Source organism: Hordeum vulgare, chromosome 3H (genome assembly GCF_904849725.1).
Source record: "Hordeum vulgare subsp. vulgare chromosome 3H, MorexV3_pseudomolecules_assembly, whole genome shotgun sequence".
NCBI classification, from domain to species: domain Eukaryota; kingdom Viridiplantae; phylum Streptophyta; class Magnoliopsida; order Poales; family Poaceae; genus Hordeum; species Hordeum vulgare.
This window is the reverse complement of record NC_058520.1, coordinates 554,710,293-554,736,506: the sequence shown is the minus strand read 5'-3', so window position 1 is coordinate 554,736,506 and position 26,214 is coordinate 554,710,293. Positions and strand designations below refer to the sequence as shown.

Sequence of the window (26,214 nt, the reverse complement as noted above, 5' to 3'; positions counted from 1 at the left end):
GGGTTAGTTTCATTCAAATCATGCAAACTAGAGCCCAAAACAAGGGCAAAAGAGTTCGGAAAAGTAGATACGATGGAGACGTATCAATTATATGTTCAGATCTTTGATGCTACTCATTACCTTTCTGGTCATGAATATGATTATGCTTTGTGAGTAGTCACTTTTGTTTCTGAGGATATGAGATAAGTCATGCTATAAGTAGTCATGTCAATTTGGTATTCGTTCGATATTTTGATGTGTTGTATGTTGTCTCTCCTCTAGTGGTGTTATGTGAGCGTCGACTACATAACACTTCATCATTATTTGGTCCTAGAGGAAGGCATTGGGAAGTAGTAAGTAGATGATGGGTTGCTGGAGTGACAGAAGCTTAAACCCTAGTTTATGTGTTGCTTCGTAAGGGGCTGATTTGGATCCACTAGTTTAATGCTATGGTTAGACTTTGTCTTAATTCTTCTTTCATAGTTGCGGATGCTTGCGAGAGGGGTTAATCATAAGTGGGATGCTTGTCCAAGTAAGGGCAGTACCCAAGCGTCGGTCCACCCACATATCAAACTATCAAAGTAGCGAACGCGAATCATATGAACATGATGAAAACTAGCTTGACAGAAATTCCCATGTGTCCTCGGGAGCGCTTTACCTCCTATAAGAGTTTGTCCAGGCTTGTCCCTTGCTACAAAAGGGATTGGGCCACTTTGCTGCACCGTTATTACTTTTGTTACTTGCTACGAATCATCTTGTCACATAACTACTTGTTACCGATAATTTCAGTGCTTGCAGAGATTACCTTGCTGAAAACCACTTGTCAGATCCTTCTGCTCCTCGTTGGGTTCGACATTCTTACTTATCGAAAGGACTACGATAGATCTCCGATACTTGTGGGTCATCAATTGTCACCTTTTGAAAGGTGATATGCCCGAGTTCTCCGGCGGCATTCTTCCTCTGTTGAAAAAACTGATCATGGCTTGCCAGTTTCTCTGCAATGCGCCTGAACAACTCGGTGCTGACGCCGGAAGTACGACTCGGGGTACACGGGATTATCCAAAAAATAGTGCCTCATCAATCTGTTGTCGGCATCGATCTTATCCCTGCAAATTTTGTGCCGACCCATAACCGAACCACCGTGCTTTGGTTTTTTATTGATGTGCATAGCTAGGATCATTGCAAGGTCCTCCTCCTCTTCAATATCAAATTCTTCTTCGAAAGATTCATATGACGAACTCATCTACAATACTAAATTTAAACTAGTCTATAAAAACTATAAAAATCATGCACCAAATTCATGTAAAACATGTGAAGTGAAAGCAATACATACCTTGCAAGCGTTTTGTCGAACACGTTGTGAGCGCCGAGCGGCAGTGGGCGGCCGAGCGCTCTTCGTCGGAGGAATGGCGTGCGCGAGGGGCGACGGCGAGGGGAGACGGAGAAAGCAGTGACGCGGGGGGTAGGTCGGGGAAGCGTCGTCGGGTCGCTGGAGCAAATGGGGTGGCGCGGGCGGCGGCGCCAGCGCCTGGATCCAGTGGTGGATGGACGACGCGCGTGAGTTGTCGCTGTCCAGCACGCGGTAGCGGACGCGTGAAATAGGAGGCGTGATGCCGTTTCGCCCAACGTGCTGAACCGTTTATCCCGCGCGCGCGCTTTTTGCTCGTCCGCTGGAACGCCCGAAATGGTTGTGCGCGCTCGTTTTTTTCCAGCATGGCGCTTATATAACGCCCCTGTTGGATATCCTCTAACATGACAGATCGAGAGGACTGAGATATGAACGAGTCGGTACAGGGTTTGAACGAGCATCTCAAGCGTGCCGTTAAAATTAGCAACGTGCCGTAGCAGATGGAGATGCATGCGACTCCAAAAAGAACAAACCCGGGGCCGAACTACGTGTTGAGAATGGTGAAGATCTTAAAGAAACAAAGATATGGCTCCAGCGTTACCTCGAGGGCACGCCCAAATTCCTAACGAGACCGGATCGCCGGAGTATAAATCAAGCCGGTAGCAGCAGCATCCCATATCCCAAGCAAGGAGCACCGCCTTGTGAACGAAAGAGCACTGTAGCTGCCAACAATGGCCGTCCCGGCTAAAGCCAGCAGCTCCTTCTCCACGGCCTGCCAGCTCTTGGCCGCCATCCTCCTCCTCTCCTCGGCGCCACGGAGCCACGGCGGCAGCATCGCCATCTACTGGGGCCAGAACGGCAACGAGGGCACCCTGGCCGAGACCTGCGGCACCGGCAACTACGCCTTCGTCAACATCGCCTTCCTCTGCAGCTTCGGGTCGGCCCAGCAGGCCCCGCAGCTCAACCTGGCGGGCCACTGCGACCCCTACTCCAACGCCTGTACCAACCTCACCGCCGACATCAACCTCTGCCAGTCCAAGGGCGTCAAGGTGATGCTCTCCATCGGCGGGGGCGCCGGCGGGTACACGCTCAACTCCGAGCAGGACGCGGCCGACCTCGCGCGGTACATCTGGGACGGCTTCCTCGGCGGGAGCTCGCCCAAGCGGCCGCTCGGCGCCGCCGTGCTGGACGGCGTCGACTTCGACATCGAGGGAGGGAACCCGGACTACTACGGCGCCCTGGCGGCGCACCTCAAGTCCTACGGCGGCAAGGGGGGCGGCAAGGAGGTGTACCTGTCGGCGGCGCCGCAGTGCCCGTTCCCGGACCAGTGGGTCGGCAAGGCGCTCGAGACCGGCCTCTTCGACTACGTGTGGGTGCAGTTCTACAACAACCCGCCGTGCCAGTACGTGCAGGGGGACACGGCCAACCTCATGGACTCGTGGAAGCAGTGGACGTCGGGGGTCCACGCCAAGTACATCTTCCTCGGGCTGCCGGCGGCGCCGGCAGCCGCCGGGAGCGGGTTCATACCGGCGGCGAGCCTGGAGTCGCAGGTGCTCCCGGCGCTCAAGGGCTCCAGCAAGTACGGAGGGGTGATGCTGTGGTCCAAGTTCTACGACGACCAGGACGGCTACAGCTCCGCCATCAAGAAGGCCGTCTGATGACGATCGATCGCATTCCTGCACGATTCGGGTTGTGGGCGTCCACAGTGTGTATATAGTTTATCTGTGTGTACAACGAAATTTCTATCGAATAAAAGAATTTGTCACCTGTACAGTGTTCTGCTGCTGGACTTACAGTGAACATATGTTAAATCATAGTAATTCTCAAGAACGGGCCGAAACATTTTCAAATGATACTCCCTGTGTAAAGAAAGAGTAATGCTAGAGCAACAGAAAGTTCCGGAGGATTTACAGCTAGTGGATTTTGATTGGAGATTAAGAGGAATGAGAGGCTCATCCCCATTAAGATAAAGGGAAAAGATTAGTTAGGAAACAAATTCTTAATCAGAGTATAATTGCGTGTAATTTTTTATATGTTTAGCATTATTGATAAAAAATATAAAAACGTCTGGATCACTATACAAGACTACATCTATGGCCAAGGATCAACGACATAAGATGTACGAGTACACTTCATGTCCAGGCCACTGGAATTCATGGAGCTGTGACGTCTTCGTCTCCTACAGGATGCTGCCTGCGACAGTATTTAAGGAAAAAAATCCAAAACAAACCTTGAAATTGTATACGAAATCTAAATCAAGCCCTGAACTTATAGTCTATGAAATCAGCGCACCAAACTCTTGAACCCCGATCTATTTTGAACCTTAAGAATGTTTCCTAACAGGGATTATTGGCATAAAAGATTGAATCCCGGGATTGTTGACTGCAGACGGCAGCCCGAGAAATAAGTGTACGTAAACATAATCCAGTTGCAAAATGCGAATCAGTAAGACAGGGATTAAATCATAGGTTATCACAAAATTATCAATGCAGGAGCAAAGAAAAAAGATTATCAATGTATAAAGCTTCCTTGCCAGTTCTATGAGCAGCCTCATTTGCCTGAAGATAAACAAAATGAAGCTCAAATACATCCTGTGTTCAGCACCTCAGAAGAGGGTGTTCCCATCAAATATGGCAGAATCAAGTTTGCCCATACATACATTGATACATGCTCCAGAGTGCAATACGTAAAGACGACAGTTTCTATTTCCTGTATTGGCATCCGAACATGAGCTCGTTTACAGCAGATGAACCAGAAACAAAAATGGACAGACAAAAGAGAAGCGCCACGGTTCTCTTCGCTGTCGTGGGCACCGTGACTGGTTATACAAGCCATGAAACGTCCATTTATCATGTAATTTATTCTTCTCAGTCTCATACTGCTGCTGTACACATGGTCACATGGACTTCCTAGATGACCATCGTATGGTATTTCAGATAATTATCGGATGATATTTCACATACTTGTTGAACCAAGAACTTAGCCAACTGATCCCTCCAGCTTCAGGTTCATAAGTGCATCCACCTCCTGGGCAAACTCGTAAGGAAGGTGTTCAAAGACGGCCCTACAGAATCCACCGATCATGGCTGCAACGGCCTTTTCATGATCTATCCCCCTTTGCTGAAAGTAAAACAGCTGGTCCTCTCCAATTTTGGATGTGCTTGCTTCATGCTCAACACGGCCACTAGTACAACCCACCTGTTGCCACAAAAGTCGGGTCAAAATCGTACTACTATAAATGTGGTTTTCTGATGAACTGTTATTGAAATGAAGGTAAACAAAACCCTGATATGACTATTTGTTAGAAATAATTGTTGTTAACATGTGGCGCTCATATAAATACAGTACTGGATGCACACTTATGCAAGTGCGGTATGAGATATACACGCAGCTTAGGCATGCAGAACATAGGAGTTGTTGACCCAGATATTCATGCAGCTTATGCAAGTGCTTGCATAAGTTAGAACAAGAATAAGCATGACAATGCAGACATGTGTACCCTGAGATTTAAAGGACACCAGATGAGGTATCGAGATTAACTGTTGGGCCTAATTGACTAATTTAGCTACCTATATAACTCTATTTAACATGGATGCATATGTAAGATTGTGGAACTGCACTGGTACAAATAAGAAAAGATGATTCATATATTTGCCTAGTGTATTGTATATATACCAAAATAAAGTTAAGTGTGAAGGAGAACATTATGAAATGCAGCACTGAACATCCCATATTGCTAATTAAACTTGCCTTGATTAATGATTATATAGCTCCTAATGCCTTATCAGTCTACCGTAGAACTTGCATCAATGAGTTGCAAAGTTTCTCTCTAACCAAGTGAATGCAAGAATTTCTACCCTTCTTATTTTCTTCCATCATTATCATGAGAACTTCTGAGTGTGCTTTTAGTATGCAAATGATATGAGTGTCTATAAAGTTGCACAGATAAATGCTATATCAAGATACCGATACCTTCTGAGTTTCAGTACGTGGGTATTCAATTCAGAATTAGGCAGAATAGCATTAACATTTGTCTTGCATGTCCAAAACTTAAATGGACGATTACAAGAAAGGGCCCTTTATATAGCAGATATTGAACTATTGTATGAACAATTTAATAAACTAAGCTCTAACTGAATGATTGATGATTCATTGCTTGATTAAAGAGTTGCACAGCTGCCTTTTGTATAAGCGACTGACTTATCCACAAGTCGGAGCACAGCTCATACTCTTCACAGAACCATAACTCTATCGAAGTTAATTGGACTCTCCCTAGTCTAAAACCCCATCTATATCCAACATGACTACTTCTCTTACTGTCTCCCTAAACCCGCTCTATCCTACGCCTTAACGGACATGCACACATGAGGCTGAGCCCATGTTGGATATAGGCTGAGCCCATGTTGCTGCAGCCAGCTTGTCACACGGCCGCTGCTCAAACAATCAAATTCCCAAAGCTCCTTAATTCTGATATCATGTCGCACATAGTTTTGCCTGAAATCGTATACACCATGTGTGTCGCAGAGGTCCCAACTCTATATGTGCTTCGACACTTGACAGTAACTAACCACAAATTAGTCAGAGAGACAGAGCCTACCCTATGACATCAATCAAAGCTTGCGTGCCAAACTAACCTAGGACAGAGAAAAGGCCCTTTATATAGCAGAAATTAAACTCTATCTATAAGAGCAATTCAATAAATTATGAGTTCTAAGTTCTAACTGAATGATTGATTATTCATTGCTTGATTAAATATTTACACAACTGCCCTTTATATAGGTGACTGACACAACCACAAGCTGGAGCACAACTCAAACTCTTCACAGAACCATAACTCTATCTTCCTAGTTAGATTGGGCTTTCTCTAGTCGGAAAACCCATATGTATACAGCATGAATACTTCTCAAGACAATCTATAAGCATGCTCTATCCTATACATTAAAGGATGTGCACACATGAGTGCATTATCGCGCACATATGCTGAGTCCATGTTCTTGCTGTTGCTAACTTGTCAGACAGCCACTGAGCAAACCACCCCATAACAAATGGTACCTCAAATAATTAAATTACCGACAGCAAAGTTTTGCCTCAAATCTTATCTACTACGTGTGCAACTGCGGTCCCAAGTCTATGCGTGCTTCGCCACTTAACAGTAACTAACCACAAATTAGGCACAGAGACAGAGCATGACAGCAATTGAACCTTGCACGCCAAACTAAGATAAATAAACATGTAATTAAAAAGCGAAAAGTACCTGAATGGTGGGATAGGTGTTAGCAGCAGCCTTGTCCCCAATCAGCAATGAATCACACTGAGAAGAGTTATACGCATTCTCTGCACCTGAATTCATCTGGACCAGCCCACGGTAGCAATTCCTTGACTTCCCCGCTGAGATACCCTTGGATATAATCCGGCTGCGTGAATTCTTCCCCTTGTGGATCATCTTTGTCCCTGTATCGGCCTGCTGGTAATCCTTAGTCAGCGCTACCGAGTAGAACTCTCCAACGGTGTCGTCCCCAACCAGCTCCACACTTGGGTACTTCCAGGTGATTGCTGACCCTGTCTCAACCTGTGTCCATGAGATTTTCGAGCCACGCCCCTTGCAGCGCCCCCTCTTAGTGACAAAATTGTAAATGCCCCCTTTGCCCTTCTCATCACCAGCATACCAATTCTGCACGGTGGAGTACTTAATCTCGGCCCCCTCTTCGCACACAAGCTCCACCACCGCGGCATGGAGCTGGTTGGAGTCATATGCTGGAGCAGTACAACCTTCCAAATAGCTAACCGTGCTCCTCTCATCAGCCACAATCAGAGTCCTCTCGAACTGCCCGGTCTCCTTATCATTGATTCTGAAGTAGGTAGATATCTCCATGGGGCAGACCGTGTCCTTGGGCACGTAGCAGAAGGATCCGTCACTGAAGACGGCAGAATTGAGCGCGGCGTAGTAATTGTCACCGGGCGGCACAATACTCCCGATGTAGCGCTTGATGAGGTCCGGGTACTCGCGGATGGCCTCGGAGATGGAGCAAAATATGACGCCCTTGGCCATGAGCGCCTCCCGGTGGGTGGTGGCGATGGAGGTGGAGTCGATGACGGCGTCGACGGCGACGTTGGAGAGGCGCTTCTGCTCGCCGAGGGGGATCCCGAGGCGGTCGAAGGTCTTGAGAAGCTCGGGGTCGACCTCGTCGAGGCTGTTGAGCTTGGGCTTGGTCTTGGGCGCGGAGTAGAAGCAGAGGGACTGGAGGTCGACCGGCGAGTAGACGTTGTCGCTCCAGGTGGGCTCCGCCATGGTGAGGAAGCGTCGGTAGGCGGCGAGGCGGAAGTCGAGCATCCAGGCCGGCTCCGCCTTGAGCTCCGAGATGCGGCGGACGGTGGCCTCGGAGAGGCCCTTGGGGATGGAGAAGGACTCGAAGTCGGAGACGAAGCCGTACTTGTACTCCCGCTTGAGCAGGTTCTGCAGCGCCTCGGCCTCGTCGGCCGCCGGGGACGGCGACGGCTTCTGCGGGCCCGTCTGCACGGCCACCACCGAGAGGCGGCCGCGGCGCGCGTCGACGCGCCGCCGGGGCCCGCGCGACGGGCGCCCCGCCCCGAGCCTGGCGGTGAGGGCGCATGGCCCGAAGAGCGACGTGGAGGCGGAGGCGGCCATGGTCGCGGCCGGCGAGGCGGAGGCGAATTTGGGAGGGGTGGGATGAGCGGAGGGGAGAGGAGGAGGAGGAGGAGACCGTGGGATGAGAGAGAAACGAGGGGGGAGGGGCGGAGTTCTTGACAGGGAGAGGCCGGGGCCGTGGCACGGGCGCACGGCGCGCGCTGGCCTATGGGCCCGTGGACGGGAGCGTGTGCCCTCGGCGTTGGTGGGCTCGGTCCAGGGAGGGCCGCGCTGGAGGGCGAAGGGTCGTGTGGCGGCCGAGCGGCGGAGCACGGCACCGGATGGGGTTCGCGACACGTGGCGTCTCCAGAGGAGCGCTGGACTGGAGAACACGGATTTCTCGTCGTCCATTTATCGGTTTTTTCCCTGCCGCGGACGGTGACGGAGAGACCGAGGATGGGCCCGGGCCGTCCAGATGCGATCCGACGTCACCCGGCTGCGGGATCGAGCGGCTAGCCCGCCCGCCCGCCACGATCGCGGGCCCAACCCAACGGCCCCGTTAACCCGCCTCAGTCTCCTCGCACTCGCTCGGTCGCTCCCCCTGGCCGTGGCCTTCGCATCTCGTCACGCACGCCATGGCCGCCTCCGCCCTGCTCCGCTCGCTCTCCCGCGTCTCGCGCCGCGGCTGCGCGCCCGCGTCCTACGGCCGCGGCCCGTTCTCGCCGTTCTCCTCCGCCGCGGCCGCGGCCGCGGCGGGGGATGCGGGGGACGGTGCCGTGCTGCCGAGGGGGCTCGCGGGGCTGGGGCCGACGGGCAAGGGGGAGAAGGCGCGGGTGGTGGTGCTCGGGACGGGGTGGGCGGGGTCGCGGCTCATGAAGGACCTCGACACCAGCGGCTACGACGTGGTCTGCGTCTCCCCGCGCAACCACATGGTGTTCACGCCGCTGCTCGCCTCCACCTGCGTCGGCACGCTCGAGTTCCGCTCCGTCGCCGAGCCGCTCGCGCGCATCCAGCCCGCCGTCTCCAGCTCCCCCGGCTCCTACTTCCTCCTCGCCCGCTGCACCGCCGTCGACCCCGACGCGCACACGGTGAGATTCCCTGGCTTGGTGAGAGGTGCCGCGACTGCGCGCGTTGATCCTGTCAGACGGCGTCGCCTCTACAGATAGATGTGCGTGCGCGGAATGTGTGCCCCCGAGATTCGTGGAAGGGGGTACTGTGTGCGCGGTTGTGCTTGACCTTTTCTGATGTCCGTAATCACGTCCCATCTTTTTGGATATTGGATGGGGGGAAAGGAAGAGGAATCTGCGCTTTACTCCCATTCAGCAGGCGCTGGTTGACAATTAGCCTATGCTCTATGCTAATGGAATGAGAGACAGAAAAGTTATCAACATCTCCCACTCATTTATGACTATGTATATATTCTCTAACTGTGCTAGCTTTAGACTTCATTTCCATTGGGCCAAAACTCTTTAACACGGCGAAATTTCAGCTACCGAGAAAAGCAAACTTGTTTATATCCATCCATCACACGTCTCTTCTTCTATTTCATACTCCCTCAGTACCTAAATAATTGTTGTTGGGGAGAACTAAACTAGTGGGTACATAGGGAGTAGATATTAACAGTATGCACCTAAGACTTCTATATCATTTGGCTTGTTCAGCAGTATGCGTTAAGTACCTTTGCTTGTTCAGGAGTCTGTCCAATAGAATATTCACTCTGCAACAGAGGCAGTTCCTGCTGGCTTGCTGCCTTAACACTGCTGAGAATGGCTCTTCACAATTTTGAACGCTAGACATTTACTTAACAAGGGTTTGGGATATTACATGATTTTTTTTTGGGAGCAACATGAGCATTTCTCCCCACAGCTTTTACATCCATTTATTCGGACTTGTTTGATTTCAGATTGATTGTGAGACAGTTACTGAGGGGGAGAAAGATACCTTGAAGCCGTGGAAATTCAAGGTTTCGTATGACAAGTTGGTCTTTGGATGTGGGGCTGAGGCATCGACTTTCGGTATACGTGGTGTTACTGAACATGCAACCTTTCTTCGGGAAGTACACCATGCTCAAGAGATTCGCAGGAAGCTCCTTCTTAATCTGATGCTGTCTGATGTACCTGGTAGGTAGCAGCTCAATATGTTTCTAATCATCCTTTGCTAGCACAAAGTCGTCAATTATTACTTTCCCACTTTGTTGTTCTCCATACAATGATTATTTACGTAAGTCAAGTAGACACTGTTGTGTGCATTTTTTGTTTGATGAATTTAGGATAAATCTGATTCATGTTTCATTTGCTTCATTACTGTATTTTTTGTTTGATGAATTTTGGACAAATCTATTTCTTATGTCACATATGCTTTATTCTCGTAATATACCTTGTGTGCACAAACATGTACTCCCTCCGTCCCAAAATAAGTGTCTTAAGCTTAATACAATTTTATACTAGAGCTAGTACAAAGTTAAGACAGTTATTTTGGAACGGAGGGAGTAATATCCATTTGATTATCACTGATGGATCAATGCTATTTTGTTAAACAGGCATATCAGAGGACGAAAAACGCAGGCTCTTGCACTGTGTTGTTGTTGGAGGTGGTCCAACAGGGGTTGAATTTAGCGGGGAACTTAGTGATTTCATCATCAGAGATGTGAAAGAACGTTACTCGCATGTGAAAGATTACGTCCATGTGACCCTGATCGAGGTTTTGTTTGTTGATTTTCTGCTTTGATCCCTACTCTTGTTGAATTTGGGGCTTAACAACTGGTATTCGGCTTTCCTTTCAGGCAAATGAGATATTGTCATCCTTCGATGTTCGACTCAGGCAGTATGCTATAAACCAACTAGTTAAGGTCAGTAATCTTTGTCCGGTCTCTTTAGCCATCATCAACCAAGACTTGGGGACTAGTAGATTTTCAAATAAGGCATGCAGATCATGCCATGATATACATATTTGGTAGTTGTGATAGCTGTGTATCACTCTCTCCCATGTCATTTGGACTATGAATATAACCTGCCCTTGCATGGTCATTCACCAGTCAGGTGTTAGGCTTGTACAAGGAATCGTGAAGGATGTACAACCCGACAAATTAATCCTGGACAACGGAGAGGAGGTTCCTTATGGTTTGCTTGTATGGTCTACTGGAGTTGGTGCTTCATCGTTCGTCAAGTCATTGCCATTTCCTAAGTCAGCTGGAGGAAGGTATAATTAATTGGTATGACCTTACAATTAATTAATTGATTGGATTGTGTGTGTGTGGGGGGGGGGGGGGGGGGTCTGTCGCCTACTGGCTCGTGTGTAAATCCTAGGATTATTAATAGGTCATGTAGTGTTGTACTGTTTGCAGGATCGGTGTAGATGAGTGGTTACGTGTTCCTTCGGTGCCAGATGTATTCGCTGTTGGTGATTGCTGTGGATTCCTTGAAAGCACTGGCAAGGAAGTTCTCCCAGCCTTAGCTCAGGTAATTTCACGAACTATCTTGACGCAGTTCAAGAGTATGAAAGCATTTTGTCAAAGTTACTATCTCAGAAAGAAAAAATGGTCTTATGTATTGTTTCCTCTTTCCTGAAGTGCAATAGAACTGGGTGGAATAGAAACATAGCATAAGATAAAATTGAACAGATGATTATACATCCCATCAAATTGCAGACACTTGGGCTGTTGGGCATGACATAAGACTATCTCTTTGCAATGCTGCATATCAGTCATGCATTCTAGGATTTTGTTCCTTCTCTTTCAGACGAAAGGCCTGTCATTTTGCTATGTACATATAATGTGCCGCTTGTACTCCTGAACAGGTTGCCGAGCGACAAGGCTTGTACCTTGCTCGCCTGCTCAACAGTGTGATGAAAGCTGGAGGAGGGCATGCAAACTCCCAGGTTGAAGTTGATCTAGGTCCAAAGTTTGTGTATAAGCATCTAGGGAGTATGGCAACCGTTGGAAGGTACAAAGCTCTGGTGGATCTGAGGCAAAGCAAGGTTGGTTGCTCCTCCGTTCTTTGTGAATCTTTGCAGTTCACTAGACGCCCAGGAGTCGAACTGAGCGATTTTTTTTCCCTATTCACAGGGCTCGAAGGGCATATCCATCGCAGGATTTGCAAGCTGGTTCATCTGGCGCTCGGCATACCTGACTCGTGTTGTCAGCTGGAGAAATAGGCTCTATGTGGCTATCAACTGGCTGACCACGATGATATTCGGCCGTGACATAAGCCGTATCTAGGGTATCTATCTGTAGATATCTGGGATCTGAACCGTACGGACTACATACGCTAAAAGAAACATAGGTCTTGATTACATTGCATCTTTTTTCCCTCCTGCTCCTCTCTCTATCCCTTTCAGACTTGTCAGCCACGTGAGTTCCAAATGCACAATTTTTCTTTTGTAAATTATGAATAAATGAGAATGAGATGCAATTTGATGGTCTTCAAGTTACTTGGTGTGTACACGGTGAATATGTATGCAACTGTAATTTCTTTGCTCAGGAATGAGTGATCAGTCTCCATGAATCTTACTGTACATGTTATAAACGTCAGGCAAATAAATGCAAAACCAAATATAATGGAAGATAATATTGGAAAGACTACAAGACCCATCAAATGATAGTAGTATATGAACATTGCCTGAACTACCAGTGAATGAAATATACTCCCTCCGTTCCTAAATATAAAACCTTCTAGAGACTACATACGGAATAAAATGAATGAATCTATACTCCATAATATGTCTATATACATCCGTATGTAGTTTATAGTGAAATCTCTAAAAAGTCTTATATTTAGGAACAGAGGGAGTATGCTTTTGAGAGTAACTTATGTTTGAGGATAAATGAGCATAAAAGGTCAGGCTTCGCTTCTGAAGCAACAAAGGCAACATTTCCATCTATTTTCTGGGTATTCATGTACTATCATATAAAACTTGTCAGGTTGATGACCGGAGTTTCTATGAATTATAGGCAGTCCACAGAAATCTCATTGCTCTGAATGCACATTTTGGCACCCAACTTATCAACAGGGAAAATTTCATCCCACGACAACCCTCCAAATTTGGTTTACCAACAGTTTGATAGACTAAAGAGGTACAACAGAGGCTCCAGGGGAACTAAACAGAACCATTCTAGTAAACAAATGGAAAGGAAGAAAACATTGTAACACTACAGCACAGCAGATGCCATCCAAAGAAACAAAATGAAATAACTGGAATCAGCAACATTATGAAGTTCAAAGAAACTCCGCGACCGAGAAGGCCTACATCCTCCGCCTCTTGTTGCGCTGTGGGGGTCCACCATCCACATCTAAAGAAGCCAACCCATTGCTCCTTCCCCTCCTCAGGGATCGTGAAGAGCCGGCGTTGCTAGGCTCTCCCACCGTCTCAGAAACACTTACATCTCCCTGTATCACCGCAATGGTGCTCGAGTTTGATGCTTGGTCTGTAGAAGGTGCTGCACCAACACGAGTTCCATCAACTGTTGCCTCGGGATTCACAGGGTTCGACAATGAAGCGGATGCTCCATATTGGCCAGGCGTAGCTATCCTTCTAAGGTCACTCATGGCAGTTGCCAATCTTTCTGTATTTGCAATGCCAATAAGAGTAAGCCGTTGCAACAAATCAAATCCTTCTGGTAAAACCGGGCTTGAACCATGTCTAGGTACATCTGGTGCACTATTTCCAGGCAAACCATTATCAGGGGCCATGAAACCACCATCAGGAGAGTTATCTACCTCGCTCAGCAACCGTCTTGCTCTCATCCTTGTGGCCAATCTACTTAGGCGGCCAGTGTGTGGAGCAATATCACCTGTTTCATGCACAGCTGGTTCAGACGGGCCTTCGAATCTACTCACACTACTCATGATCTGTTGATCAAGAAGACGCCTCCATGATGACAGTATACCATGCGGGTCACCAAGCCTTCTTGACATTGGACGCAAGTGTTGGAACTGCTGCCGGAAACTTTCAAGCCGATTTCCATGTGGCCTTGGTGGGATTGTAAGACCTGTCTGCTTGCCTTCCTCCACAGCCTTCTCTGCATCTGAACAGGAATTTCCTCTACTACCATAGATAGGAGTAATGTTGGCCTCCGTCACTTCGCCCTTGCAGACAGGGCATTCCTTGTGATTGGAGTAAACATTAAGCCATTGGTACAAGCAAGGCCAGCAGAAGAGATGGCCACAAGAAGTGACCACCGGCTCTCCAGCCATCTCAAAGCATATGTTGCACGCAAATGTGGCGACGCTCTTGCCCCGCTCCTCCGACTTCTCCGGGGCACCTACTTCCACTCCATTGCCGGTTACCTTATTGTCCCCGACGATATCAATTGCCGGCTCATGATGTGGCACCGGCACTGCTGCATCATGCCCTAGAGGTTGAACCTCGGAGCTGAGCGGCGGAAGGTCCGATCTAAACCGCCTAGAGCGGAGCCACCTGCTTCCCGTCTGCTCGAGCAGCCGCCTGTACCTTGTTGCAGCGTCAGGGAGGAAGGAGGAGGAGGCCGTCGATGAAGACGGGCGATCCTCCCAGCCAAGAAACTCGCTGGCTCGCACCGGGGAGCGCCAGACGAACCCGTTGTCATTTCCGGTCTCATGCATGACCGGCGCTGGCGCCATGCGGAAGACGAACCCGTTGTCGTCTGTGAGCTCATCCATGACCGGCGCTGGCGCGTACGGTAGGCGCGCGTCCTCGGGAAGGTACGAGGAGTATAGCTCCGGTGGCGGAGGAGAAAGGTCGGCGCGAGACGGGGAGTAGGGGGCACGCGGGGGCTCCGGAGGCGGAGGGGCGTCGACGGAGGCGGCAGAGGAGGAGGGCGAGGAGGGCATCGGGGTGCTGAGGGCGAGGTCGGAGCCGAGGTCGGAGCGACGAGACCGCGGGGCGCGGGGGAGGCCGAGGTAAAGGTTCAGATCCACCCTCCTGCTACTTCCCGCAGCCTCATCGGCGTCCATCCGCCAGCGAGGCGCCCTTGGCCCCCGCCCCAGCTTCCTCCGGGTAACACCAGGTCGCCTCCTCCCCACCTTAGCATGGCAGGGCGGCGCGAGAGGCAAACCCTATGTCGGGGAGGTGGCGCGGCGCGAGGACGCGGCTCGCCATGGATGGGATGAACTCGCGGTGGCGCCCCCTCTCCGACGCTGTTCCAGAGGATTGGCTGGCGGCGGTGGTGGCGGTGGCGGTGGCGGCTGCCGAAGGACGAGGCCTCGCCCGGGGTGGAGGGGCGGAGGTGCGGGTGGGTGGGGATGGGGAGGCGCTGAGGAGGAGAGGGAAAAAGGTAGCAGCAAAGCGGTGCGGGGAAGAATTGCCTTTCTATTGCCTACCGCGGAAGAACAGCATGCTGCGTCAGGTTAACAGCTGGTTACAAAGGCAAAAATTCGTGTTCTGAAAATTGGTCCAGATCTGATCCTATTTGTAAAAATATCAAAATCTGATCATTTTCCTACCGCCAAATCCATAGCAGTAGGGTATAACAGCCCATCGTTAAGATTTTTGACGGTAAAAAACTTATTCACATCAGCACGACGGACCCCTACCATCAAATATGCTGACGATAGTTTGTACAACCCTACCATCAAAGTGTCGGCACTAGGTGCGAACACGTAGTGCAATCGATACTTAGATCTTTTTTTACGATAGGGCATGCAACCCTACCGTAGTGTCCATGATGGTAGGTATGGTAGGAAAAGGGTTAGATTCCAAAAAAATTACAAACTAAAGTTAAATCTGGATCAACTTTCAGAAAAGGGTCAAAACATGAGATTTAACCGGTTACAAACCGTTATATACTGTAGACCTTTCATCTATAGTTGCTTTTCTTTTTAACCAATTTACCTCCAGTAGAACAAATAGAGCACGATGACACGTGAATATAGTGTAGTGTTTGTGCCAAGTAAATCTTATGAGATGATTTGGAAGATAGTAGAATTAATCATGTGTAAAAAAAAAAAATACGTCGAGTGCAAAATTTCTGTGATTTTACTCAAACTCTTTTTTATCTGAATTTTTTACTCGGTAATAGTATTCAAAATTTTCAGGTTGTCCTAGTTTTTGAAAAAAAAATTTGGAGTTATAGATGTATGATTTTGGTTCTGATCATTACATACTATTATGTTTTAGACAAATTCTGTTTTTGTCTACACAGTTTGTTTGTTTTGATGACATTATAGATTATATCGGGGTATAAATCATGGAGAAGTTAGAATACATTACCTTATGAATAATTAAATATGAATCAATTTATAACAGTATCTAAAGTTTATGATTTACTTATTATATCTCGCGAGGTTTGTGTTGAGTTTTATGTGTAAGTTTTCAAGTTCTAAGTGAGACAATGATGGATGAAGAAATAAGGAGCGGCAAGACCCTAAGCTTGGGGATGCCCAAGGCACTCCAAGATAATATTCAAGGAAGACCCAAGCATCTAAGCTTGGGGACGCCCTCTTTCGCCTCTATTCTATAGGTATGTCACTCGGAGCTATATTTGTATTCATCGTGATATGAGTTTTGCTTGGAGCATCATGTATTATAGTTTGTTTTTTTATTTAGTTTGTCATAATCATTATTTGTTGGACACACATTTTTGAGAAAGACACATGTTCATCATAATTTGTTAGAATACTCTATATGCTTCACTTATATCGCTTGAGCTATGCAGTTGTTCTAGTGCTTCACTTATATATTTTAGAGCACGACGGTGGTCATATTTTAGAGAAATAGTTGTACTCTCATGCTTCACTTAAATATTTTTGAGAGTCTAAGAAATAGGAATGGTAATGTGCACTTCTTGTGAGACTAGTCCAAAATGGATGGGTATTCAATGAAGATATAATAAAACTTTCATGTAGCTCACCTAATAAGAGGTGTGTGGTTTAATAATATGGTTTAATTATATTGATGTATTAATATGAAAGGACGTGGGTTCATGATCATTGGTTAGTAAGAATATCTGTATTAGAGTATGTCTAGCAGAACCCTCAAACCCAAACCCTTAAAGCATTTTTAAGGGTTGAGAAGTGCCAGTTTTTGGCACTTTTAAGGGTTGAAAAACAGGGGCAAAGACTAGAACCCTCAAACCCAGGGTTGGGTTTGAGGGTTCTAGTCTTTGCCTCAACCCCAACCTTTAAAACTGTCATTTCATATATCACACATTTCATCACATTTCATCATATGACATATCACAAATTCCATCACATTTGACATAAAACAATAATCATTCTAGTTATTATTACACCACTGAATAAAACAATAATCATTCAAATTATTACAACAATGTTTGAGCAAAGTAAAATAATTGTTCGAATCAAATAGGACATAGAAAAGTAAAACAAAGATACATCATGGGCCAATGCACCGCCCATCCAACTGTCAGTGGTGCTCTACTAGATCATCCCGGAGCCGACCATGAGTGGTTGCATGCTCAATCTCACGATGTGCTTGAAGAAAAGCGTGTATGCGAGAAGGGTTTCTTTCCGGTTGCACACGGGTACCAACATTGTCATAGAAACAAGGGAGGTTTAACCCTCTCTCATCCTCTAGGATCATGTTGTGTAGAATCACACAACATTTCATGATGTTCACCAAGAGACGAGGAGGGTATGTAGGTACCTCCGCGAAGTAGCCTTGCATCAAATGCTCGTGTCCGAGAGCGCGGTTCCGGTAGATGGTGAGTCGCCCCATCTTCGACCCTCTCCTCTGATCCATAAGCTTCACGCGGTCTTCAAACGCTTGCACGTCGACGAGGAGGCTCATCATCTCGACGTCGTCGTCTTGCAACAACTCGTCAATGTCCGAATCGTCGGATGACGACCAATCCGATGAATCGTACAACGAGTCCATGTCGTCGTTGTTCACCTCCATCTACATACCGAGTGGCAACAATTGTGAGTGCCAATGAAGAAAAAATTAAAATCTGAAAAATTAAAAAAAATCTCACCTTCGGGAGCCCGGGGCCGGCGTCGAGCGGGGCGGGGACGCGGGCGGGCGGCGTCCGGGGCGAGGCGGGCCGGGCGGCCGGCGTCCGGGGCGAGGCGGGCCGGGCGAGCGGCGTCCGGGGCGAGGCGGGCCGGGCGGCCGGGAAGGGGCGCGGAGGGGTGGCGGGTGGGCGGCGTCGATGCGGAGGGGCAGGGCGCGCAGGGGCGGCGGGCGAGCGGGGCGCGGAGGGGCGGCAGGCTGGTGGCGGTGGCGGCGGGATCGGGGGAGGGCGCGGCGCGGGGATGAAACTTCCCTCCCACGCGAAGGTGGAAGAGGAGTGCGGGTTGGGGGAGTTTTTCCTCCCAACCCTCACTTTTACAGGTTGGGAAAATGTTTGAGGGTTGGACCTCTAATTTTTTTACGGGTTTGAGGGTTTAGGGGTTCTAGTCTACGGCTTTTTTTCGATGAAAACTGTAAAAAAAAGCAGTTATTTTTAGGGGTTTGAGGATTTGAGGGCTCTACTAGACTTGCTCTTAAAGCTTCCTATTTACTTCTCATCTTGGGAGCATCGTTTGTGAAGCAGCGCTGGATGACAGAGGCAAAAGATGGAGCGGCTTCGTCTGGCCCGAAGATTTGGTGGAACTATCAAGTCATGCCTGGCCGACAGGTGCTATGTTGAGTCATGCCTGGTTGGTAGGTGCTACGCACGACAGTTCTTTCAGAATCTTCGTGTCTGGACGAATGAGCGTAGGCGGTGGCGCTGTTTGGTGCCGTGGCGACGTCGATCATCTTGCACGGAGCTTTCGGTGGAGATGTCAAGTCATGCTTGGCCGACAGGTGCTACGTTGTGTCATGCCTGATCGATAGGTGCTACGCACGACAGATCTTCTAGAATCTTCGCGTCTGGACTGACGAGTCGTGGTGGTGTCGAGGGATGGACGGACTGGCAAGGATGATACAGATCTCTCTCCTGAAGATGGGTTAGCGGCCTGATGATGATGGCGACATCTAAAACGTGTGCATGTGGTGTACGCTTTAGGTCTGCTGCACCGGCTGTGGGTTTCGATACGTTATGTGGATGTATCGATGACGGCACCGGTTTTAGATATGGGGAGTGAGAGCACTCCACATTATCAAGTTTTCTAGGTGTGAGTGGTGGCTTCGGATGGTTTGATGTATGTTCTTGTTAGACCTATGTTGAATAATTAATAAAAATGGCCGTATGCATCGATTGATGCAGAGGCCGGGGGTTTGAACCTCCTTTTAAAAAAAAACTTCTCATCTAAATATTAGTCATGTCATGGTGATGAGGTGTGAGCATTTTTATGTTGAATGAAATCATATCGTGTTGTTCAAATCGGGGGCGCACGATGGTTAACTCCTACCAACCTCCTCCCGAGGGGCATGCGGTAGTACTTTGCTTTGAGAGAGCTAATATGGCTTTACAATAAGTATATGAGTTTTTTATGACTAATATGAATCTATGGATATACGCGCTCTCACCTTTCCGCAATTTGCTAGCCTCTTCGGTACCGTGCATTGCCCATATTTACCTCAAGAGTTGGTGCAACCTTCGTCGGTGCATCCAAACTCCGTGATATGATATACTCTATCACACATAAGCCTCCTTATATCTTCCTCAAAACAGCCATCATACCTACCTATCATGTCATTTTCATAGCAATTTCAAGATATATTGTCATGCAACTTCCACCATTTCGTCACATGACTTGTGTGTTCATCATCACATTGTTTTGCATGATCATATAGAGCTAACATAGTATTTGTGGCAAAACCACCGTTCATCGTTATTTACATGTTACGCTAGATCATTGCACATCCTCATACACTGCTAGAGGCATTCATATAGAGTCATCTTGTATATCTTTACCGAGTTGTAATATCGGGTTATAAGTAAATAAAAGTGCGACGATCATCATTATTAGAGCATTGTCATGGTGAGGAAAGGATGATGGAGACTATAATTCCCCCACAAGTCGAGATGAGACTCCGGACGAAAAAAAGAGATGGGGGAGGTGGAAAAAAGAAAAGCCCACCATGAAAAAACTGAGAGAAAAAGAGTGAAGGGGCAATGTTACTATATTTTTACCACATTTGTGCTTCAAAGTAGCACCATGTTCTTCATATAGAGAGTCTCCTGAGTTGTCATTTTATATGCTATTGGGAACTTTTCATTATAGAACTAGCTTATATGTTCCGATGGCGGGCTTCCTCGAATGTCCGAGGCCTTCATGAGCAAGTAAGTTGGATGCACATCCACTTAGTTTCATTTGAGGTTTCATACACTTACAGCTCTAGTGCATCTGTTGCATGACAATCCTACTCCTTGCATTGATATCGATTGGTGGGCATCTCTGTAGCCCGTTAGTCCGTCTAGTCGATGCGAGACTTTCTTCCCTTTTTGACTCCTTTGATCTTTATCACCATACACTATTCCACCTATATGTTATATCCATGGTTCACATTCATGTATTACATGAAGTTGAAAATGTTGAAACATGTTAGAAGTACGATCCAATTGCTTGGTTTTTGCTCATGATTTATAATATGCAGTGAAAACGAGACATGCCATGCTAATATGATAAAATGCTGAAATGATGAATCTCCAAGAGAATGGACCAAGATTTGAGAGAAACACCCCTTCGGATTGCAAGCTGAGAATGATGACGAGAACAACACCACCAATAATTAATGAGACACTCCGGAATAAAGAAGAATGAAATGTTGAGCCAAATATGAGAGTTAATTAGAATAGATTTTTGGAGAAGGGATATTACTGATGAAATTCATACTTATGTCAGAGTTGAAAAGAATTAAAGATCTCCGGATGATTACAAGAGCCAGACAAGATCCTGGGAAAACCTGTGGGTTATGGGCCCACTCGAAGAAACCACCGTTAGAAAAGATTGCTTAGAAGAGAGATATTGCACCGGTATGAAGAGAACTAGATGAGGTTGAGAACCTCGAAATACTTAAAAGAACTGAGAACAAGAATTCTGAGATAACTTCAACACTCCGGATAGAATAGAGAGAAACGACAACAAGAAGATAGGCTGGTAAAAATTTCCAACATTGGAAAGAATTACAAGGATGAAAAGGATATGATGACACGGACAACTGAATTAAATTCACTAGAAAAGATGACAAGAATGAACAAATATGACACGAATCTCCTCAGAATCTTCACAATAAATCACCGGCTACGAAAGGAAGAAGAGATAGCGGAAGCATAATGAAATGCGCTTGGACAAAATCCAATCACCGAAGAAAAAGGGCGGGAGGGCGGGGAAAAACAAAGACAACTCGGGACAGATGAGATGAACTCCGGAATAAAATGAGAGAATGATCTTGCAAAAATTGGAGAGGATTGAATCCACTTGGAGAGAAACATACCGGTTAAAAAGGAATTAACATGACGACTCCGGTTAACAAGAATTGACAAGACAACTGATTAAGCAAAAGAATTGGCATTCACATAAAAATATGAGAACACTGCTTAGGAAAGATCTGAAATCACCACTTGACATCGAAGCAACTTGAATTACCATATTCCAACAAAACAAAGGGTGAGGCTTATGAAACAAGCCAGAACAAACTCATGAGAAAGATTTTGTCCGATATTTTCGTGGACAGGATCGCACGGGCACGATTTACAGTAGCCATCAAGTGCAAGGCAGTGCACCTGACATACGAAGCGTCCCCGAGTCGTAGCAAGCTACAAGGACTCTTTAAGACACAACGTGTACCGCTGTAAGTCGACCGTGAACAAACGAATCCACTAGATGTCGAACCCCAACCTAACATCATTTATTTGTTGGAAGATTGTCCTATAAGCAACTACTTGAATTCCCACCTATGAATTCCCGAAATATCTGGTCATGCAATCTGGTACACAGATACAAGGAGTAATAACACACAACTCCTATACTAACCCGTCACTTGTATCACATCCGTCAAGACACGACCAGAATCTCGGACCTTCATCTACTACAGACCCTCGTGATCACAACGATACAAAGTATGGCAGTACTCCCGAACAATCTGCACCAGTACTGGGGACATCGGGGTTATCTCGCCACTACAAGTATTGAAGCAATTACGAACATCCTTCGTTCTTAGATACCAAGAAATTGTTGGAAATATGCCCTAGAGGCAATAATAAATTAGTTATTATTATATTTCTTAGTTCATGATAATCGTTTATTATCCCTGCTATAATTGTATTGATTGGAAACACAATACTTGTGTGGATACATAGACAAAACACTGTCCCTAGTAAGCCTCTAGTTGACTAGCTCGTTGATCAAAGATGGTCAAGGTTTCCTGGCCATAGGCAAGTGTTGTCACTTGATAACGGGATCACATCATTAGGAGAATCATGTGATGGACTAGACCCAAACTAATAGACGTAGCATGTTGATCGTGTCATTTTGTTGCTACTGTTTTCTGCGTGTCAAGTATTTGTTCCTATGACCATGAGATCATATAACTCACGGACACCGAAGGAATGCTTTGTGTGTATCAAACGTCGCAACGTAACTGGGTGACTATAAAGATGCTCTACAGGTATCTCCGAAGGTGTTCGTTGAGTTAGTATAGATCGAGGCTGGGATTTGTCACTCTGTGTGACGGAGAGGTATCTCGGGGCCCACTCGGTAATACAACATCACACACAAGCCTTGCAAGCAATGTAACTTAATGTAAGTTGCGGGATCTTGTATTACGGAACGAGTAAAGAGACTTGCCGGTAAACGAGATTGAAATAGGTATGCGGATACTAACGATCGAATCTCGGACAAGTAACATACCGAAGGACAAAGGGAATGACATACGGGATTATATGAATCCTTGGCACTGAGGTTCAAACGATAAGATCTTCGTAGAATATGTAGGATCCAATATGGGCATCCAGGTCCCGCTATTGGATATTGACCGAGGAGTCTCTCGGGTCATGTCTACATAGTTCTCGAACCCGCAGGGTCTGCACACTTAAGGTTCGACGTTGTTTTATGCGTATTTGAGTTATATGGTTGGTTACCGAATGTTGTTCGGAGTCCCGGATGAGATCACGGACGTCACGAGGGTTTCCGGAATGGTCCGGAAACGAAGATTGATATATAGGATGACCTCATTTGGTTACCGGAAGGTTTTCGTGCATTACCAGAAAAGTTTCGGGCTCATCGATAGTGTACCGGGAGTGCCGGGAGGGGTGTCGGGGACCATCGGGAGGGGTGTAACGCCCCAAGGGGTCTCATGGGCTATGGGAAGAGATAAACCAGCCCCTAGTGGTCTGGAATAAGTTCCCACTAAGGCCCATAAGGTTTGAGAAGGAAAAAACACAAGGTGGAAAGAGTTTCCAAGTGGGAAGGTGGAATCCTACTCCAAGTAGGATTGGAGTAGGACTCCTCCACCTCCAATTTCGGCCAAACCTTTAGGTTTTGAGGCTGCCTCCTCCCCTCCCTCCCACCTATATATACGGAGGTTTTAGGGCTGATTTGAGACGACTTTTCCACGGCAGCCCGACCACATACCTTCACGGTTTTTCCTCTAGATCGCGTTTCTGCGGAGCTCGGGCGGAGCCCTGCTGAGACAAGGTCATCACCAACCTCCGGAGCGCTGTCATGCTGCCGGAGAACTCTTCTACCTCTCCGTCTCTCTTGCTGGATCAAGAAGGCCGAGATCATCGTCGAGCTGTACGTGTGCTGAACGCGGAGGTGCCGTCTGTTCGGTACTAGATCGTGGGACTGATCGCGGGATTGTTCGCGGGGCGGATCGAGGGACGTGAGGACGTTCCACTACATCAACCGCGTTCACTAACGCTTCTGCTATACGATCTACAAGGGTACGTAGATCACTCATCCCCTCTCGTAGATGGACATCACCATGATAGGTCTTCGTGCGCGTAGGAAATTTTTTGTTTCCCATGCGACGTTCCCCAACAGAAATCTGAATGATAACGATGTGCTCGAGAATCCCCTGGAGCTCAACTCCCCGGAAGAAAATCAAGTCAGACAGGAGGCACCAAGACAGAACTCCGTCACATCGGCATCATATAGATCTCAAAAATATCCGCGTGATCCTAAAAAAAATTTGAGTGAGAAGAGGAGTAGAATTAAAATATTACGTCAAGATTCCTCACCAGAGCATAGAAGAGGAGAAAAAAGAATCCTACTCTCCGATATATAACTAGACTCAAAGTATTTTTTTCACTAGACTCGACTCGGCCAAGTTTGATCAATCAAGGGGGCTCCTAGGTCGGTACGGCTCTGATACCAACTTGTCACGCCCAAGATGCGACCCTATCCGCAATCTGGCACGAGGGCCTCGTGAGGGATAGAAGCGCATCTCGTCGTGTCGCAAGAATGGATATCGTTACAAATACATGTACTGAAAAGAAGAGATATACAAAGAGTTGGCTTACACTCGCCACCAGCTACATCAGAGTCACATCAGTACATTACATAATCAGCAAGAATAAGAGCAGGGTCCGACTACGGACGAAAACAAACGAGAAAAGAAAGAACGACGTCCATCCTTGCTATCCCAGGTTGCCGGCCTGGAACCCATCCTAGATCGATGAAGAAGAAGAAGAAGCAACTCCAAATGAACAATCAACGCGCTCGCATCACGTAACCTTTACCTGTACCTGCAACTGGTGTTGTAGTAATCTGTGAGCCACAGGGGACTCAGCCATCTCATTTCCAAAGGTATCAAGACTAGCAAAACTTAATGGGTGAGGCATGGTTAAGTGGTGAGGTTGCAGCAGCGGCTAAGCATATATTTGGTGGCTAACTTACGAGTACCAGAAATAAGAGGGGGAAGATCTACGCATAGCGGACGTGTCTACTGATGATCAAATGAATGATCCTGAACACCTACCTACGTCAGACATAACCCCATCGTGTCCTCGATCGGAGAAGGAACTCACGAAAGAGACAGTCACGGTTACGCACACAGTTGGCAAGTTTTATTTAAGTTAACTTCAAGTTATCTAGAACCAGTATTAAACAAAGTTTCCATGTTGCCACATAACCGCGGACACGGCTTTCTGAAATATTTGACCCTGCAGGGGTGCTCCAACTAGTCCATCACAAATTACCACAAGCCGCATAGAAATCCTCAATCACGAAGCTCGCGATCTCGTCGGATTCCCTAGTGGAAAACCTCAACTCTGAGATTACCCAAAGCATCACCGGAATCCCGATGCACAAGATATCTCGTCAAAGGTAAAACTAATCCAGCAAGGCCACCCGGTGTGTCGACGAACCCGATAGGAGCCGCGTATCTCGTTCTCAGGACACACCGTCTATGCAAACTGGACGGTAGCCAAACCTCGAGTTGCCCCGTGGTGGCACCGCTGACTGCTAGGTGGGTGGACCAACACTCATGAGGAGCACTGGCCCGGGGGTTGATTAAATTAGTCCGCGGGTGCCGGCGGGTCCCTATGCAATTTTATTAGGTGATTGGGAAAATGTAGTACCAATGTTGGGCCTTGCCAGACCAGCTTTAATCTAAAACGAATTACCAAGGGGGTCCCCATAACAACCCCGATCGTGTTAGGAGCGCTCAATTATGGAACATAACACCGGTAGCCGGAAACTAAGGGGGCAAAGGTGGAACAAAACACCAGGCTAGAAAGGCCGAGCCTTCCACCTTTTACCAAGTATATAGGTGCATTAAATTAAATAGCATTTAATATGGTGATATAACAAGGAACCCATGCTTTCACATGGAAGCAACTGCACCTGCAACTAGCAACGCTACACCGGGTTAAGAAAGCAGTAACATAGCCAATCAGTGGTTTGCTAGGTTGAACAGGTTGAAGGTTAACATGGCATTGTTGAGAGGCTGGTATTTAACATGTGGTAGGCAACGAGACATAATCGACAGAAACGGTAAACTAGCATGGCAATGATAGTAATGGTATCTGGGGAAATGATCATCTTGCCTGAGATCCCGCTTGGAAGAAGAATGCCTCCGTGAAGTAGGCGAACCGATGTAGTCGAACGGGTCCTCACATCCGACACGCTTGCGGAACTCTATCGAGATGGGGAAAACCGGAAACAAGCATCAACACACGGGATTCACCACACAATGCACAACACATATGATGCACGAGCTACTGAATACATGCAAGTCACGGCATGACAATTCACACAATCAAACACTACACATTAAGTGAAGTTCAATATGCAACGAGTTGCATATTGACGAAACTCCACATTTATTATTTAGTTCTATCCCGATTAGATGCACGACAATATTAAATGTGATTAAACATGGCAAGAGGTGAAGCGTAATTAAACTATCTATCTAGGCATTTTAAAATGAGGTCGGAAATGACATATAGCATCTCCGAAACGATCTCACATGTTAATTTATAATTCTGTTCAGA

At 47.3% G+C, this 26,214-nt stretch overlaps 4 protein-coding genes across 4 annotated transcripts; 2 read left to right on the top strand and 2 right to left on the bottom strand.

Annotated features, from left to right (window-relative positions):
* Positions 1 to 2,019: 2,019 nt before the first annotated feature.
* On the top strand, positions 2,020 to 3,022 carry LOC123440569 (acidic endochitinase-like). Its single transcript, XM_045117134.1, has one exon. The coding sequence runs from the start codon at positions 2,059 to 2,061 to the stop codon at positions 2,983 to 2,985; it is 927 nt and encodes a 308-aa protein (XP_044973069.1). The 5' UTR covers positions 2,020 to 2,058; the 3' UTR covers positions 2,986 to 3,022.
* Positions 3,023 to 4,149: 1,127 nt separating this feature from the next.
* Positions 4,150 to 8,052, bottom strand: LOC123444990 (UPF0051 protein slr0074). Its single transcript, XM_045121901.1, has 2 exons — positions 6,582 to 8,052; positions 4,150 to 4,525 (listed from the first exon to the last, which is right to left on the bottom strand). The coding sequence occupies exons 1-2, from the start codon at positions 7,971 to 7,973 to the stop codon at positions 4,307 to 4,309; spliced, it is 1,611 nt and encodes a 536-aa protein (XP_044977836.1). The 5' UTR covers positions 7,974 to 8,052; the 3' UTR covers positions 4,150 to 4,306.
* A 456-nt stretch (positions 8,053 to 8,508) lies between these two features.
* On the top strand, positions 8,509 to 12,341 carry LOC123444989 (internal alternative NAD(P)H-ubiquinone oxidoreductase A1, mitochondrial-like). The gene is made up of 8 exons (XM_045121900.1): positions 8,509 to 9,001; positions 9,817 to 10,033; positions 10,453 to 10,613; positions 10,696 to 10,761; positions 10,948 to 11,111; positions 11,257 to 11,371; positions 11,709 to 11,888; positions 11,977 to 12,341. The coding sequence occupies exons 1-8, from the start codon at positions 8,549 to 8,551 to the stop codon at positions 12,127 to 12,129; spliced, it is 1,509 nt and encodes a 502-aa protein (XP_044977835.1). The 5' UTR covers positions 8,509 to 8,548; the 3' UTR covers positions 12,130 to 12,341.
* Positions 12,342 to 12,855: 514 nt separating this feature from the next.
* LOC123444988 lies at positions 12,856 to 15,164 on the bottom strand. The gene has a single exon (XM_045121899.1). The coding sequence runs from the start codon at positions 14,840 to 14,842 to the stop codon at positions 13,154 to 13,156; it is 1,689 nt and encodes a 562-aa protein (XP_044977834.1). The 5' UTR covers positions 14,843 to 15,164; the 3' UTR covers positions 12,856 to 13,153.
* Between the last annotated feature and the right edge of the window lie 11,050 nt (positions 15,165 to 26,214).

Coding starts and splice junctions, on each gene's coding strand:
- LOC123440569 (XM_045117134.1), top strand. CDS start 2,059: ATGGCCGTCCCGGCTAAAGCCAGCAGCTCCTTCTCCACGGCCTGCCAG.
- LOC123444990 (XM_045121901.1), bottom strand. CDS start 7,973: ATGGCCGCCTCCGCCTCCACGTCGCTCTTCGGGCCATGCGCCCTCACC. Junction 4,526..6,581: donor ACACCTATCCCACCATTCAG/GTACTTTTCGCT, acceptor TTGTGGCAACAG/GTGGGTTGTACTAGTGGCCG.
- LOC123444989 (XM_045121900.1), top strand. CDS start 8,549: ATGGCCGCCTCCGCCCTGCTCCGCTCGCTCTCCCGCGTCTCGCGCCGC. Junction 10,762..10,947: donor CTATAAACCAACTAGTTAAG/GTCAGTAATCTT, acceptor GTCATTCACCAG/TCAGGTGTTAGGCTTGTACA. Junction 11,889..11,976: donor TGGATCTGAGGCAAAGCAAG/GTTGGTTGCTCC, acceptor CCCTATTCACAG/GGCTCGAAGGGCATATCCAT.
- LOC123444988 (XM_045121899.1), bottom strand. CDS start 14,842: ATGGACGCCGATGAGGCTGCGGGAAGTAGCAGGAGGGTGGATCTGAAC.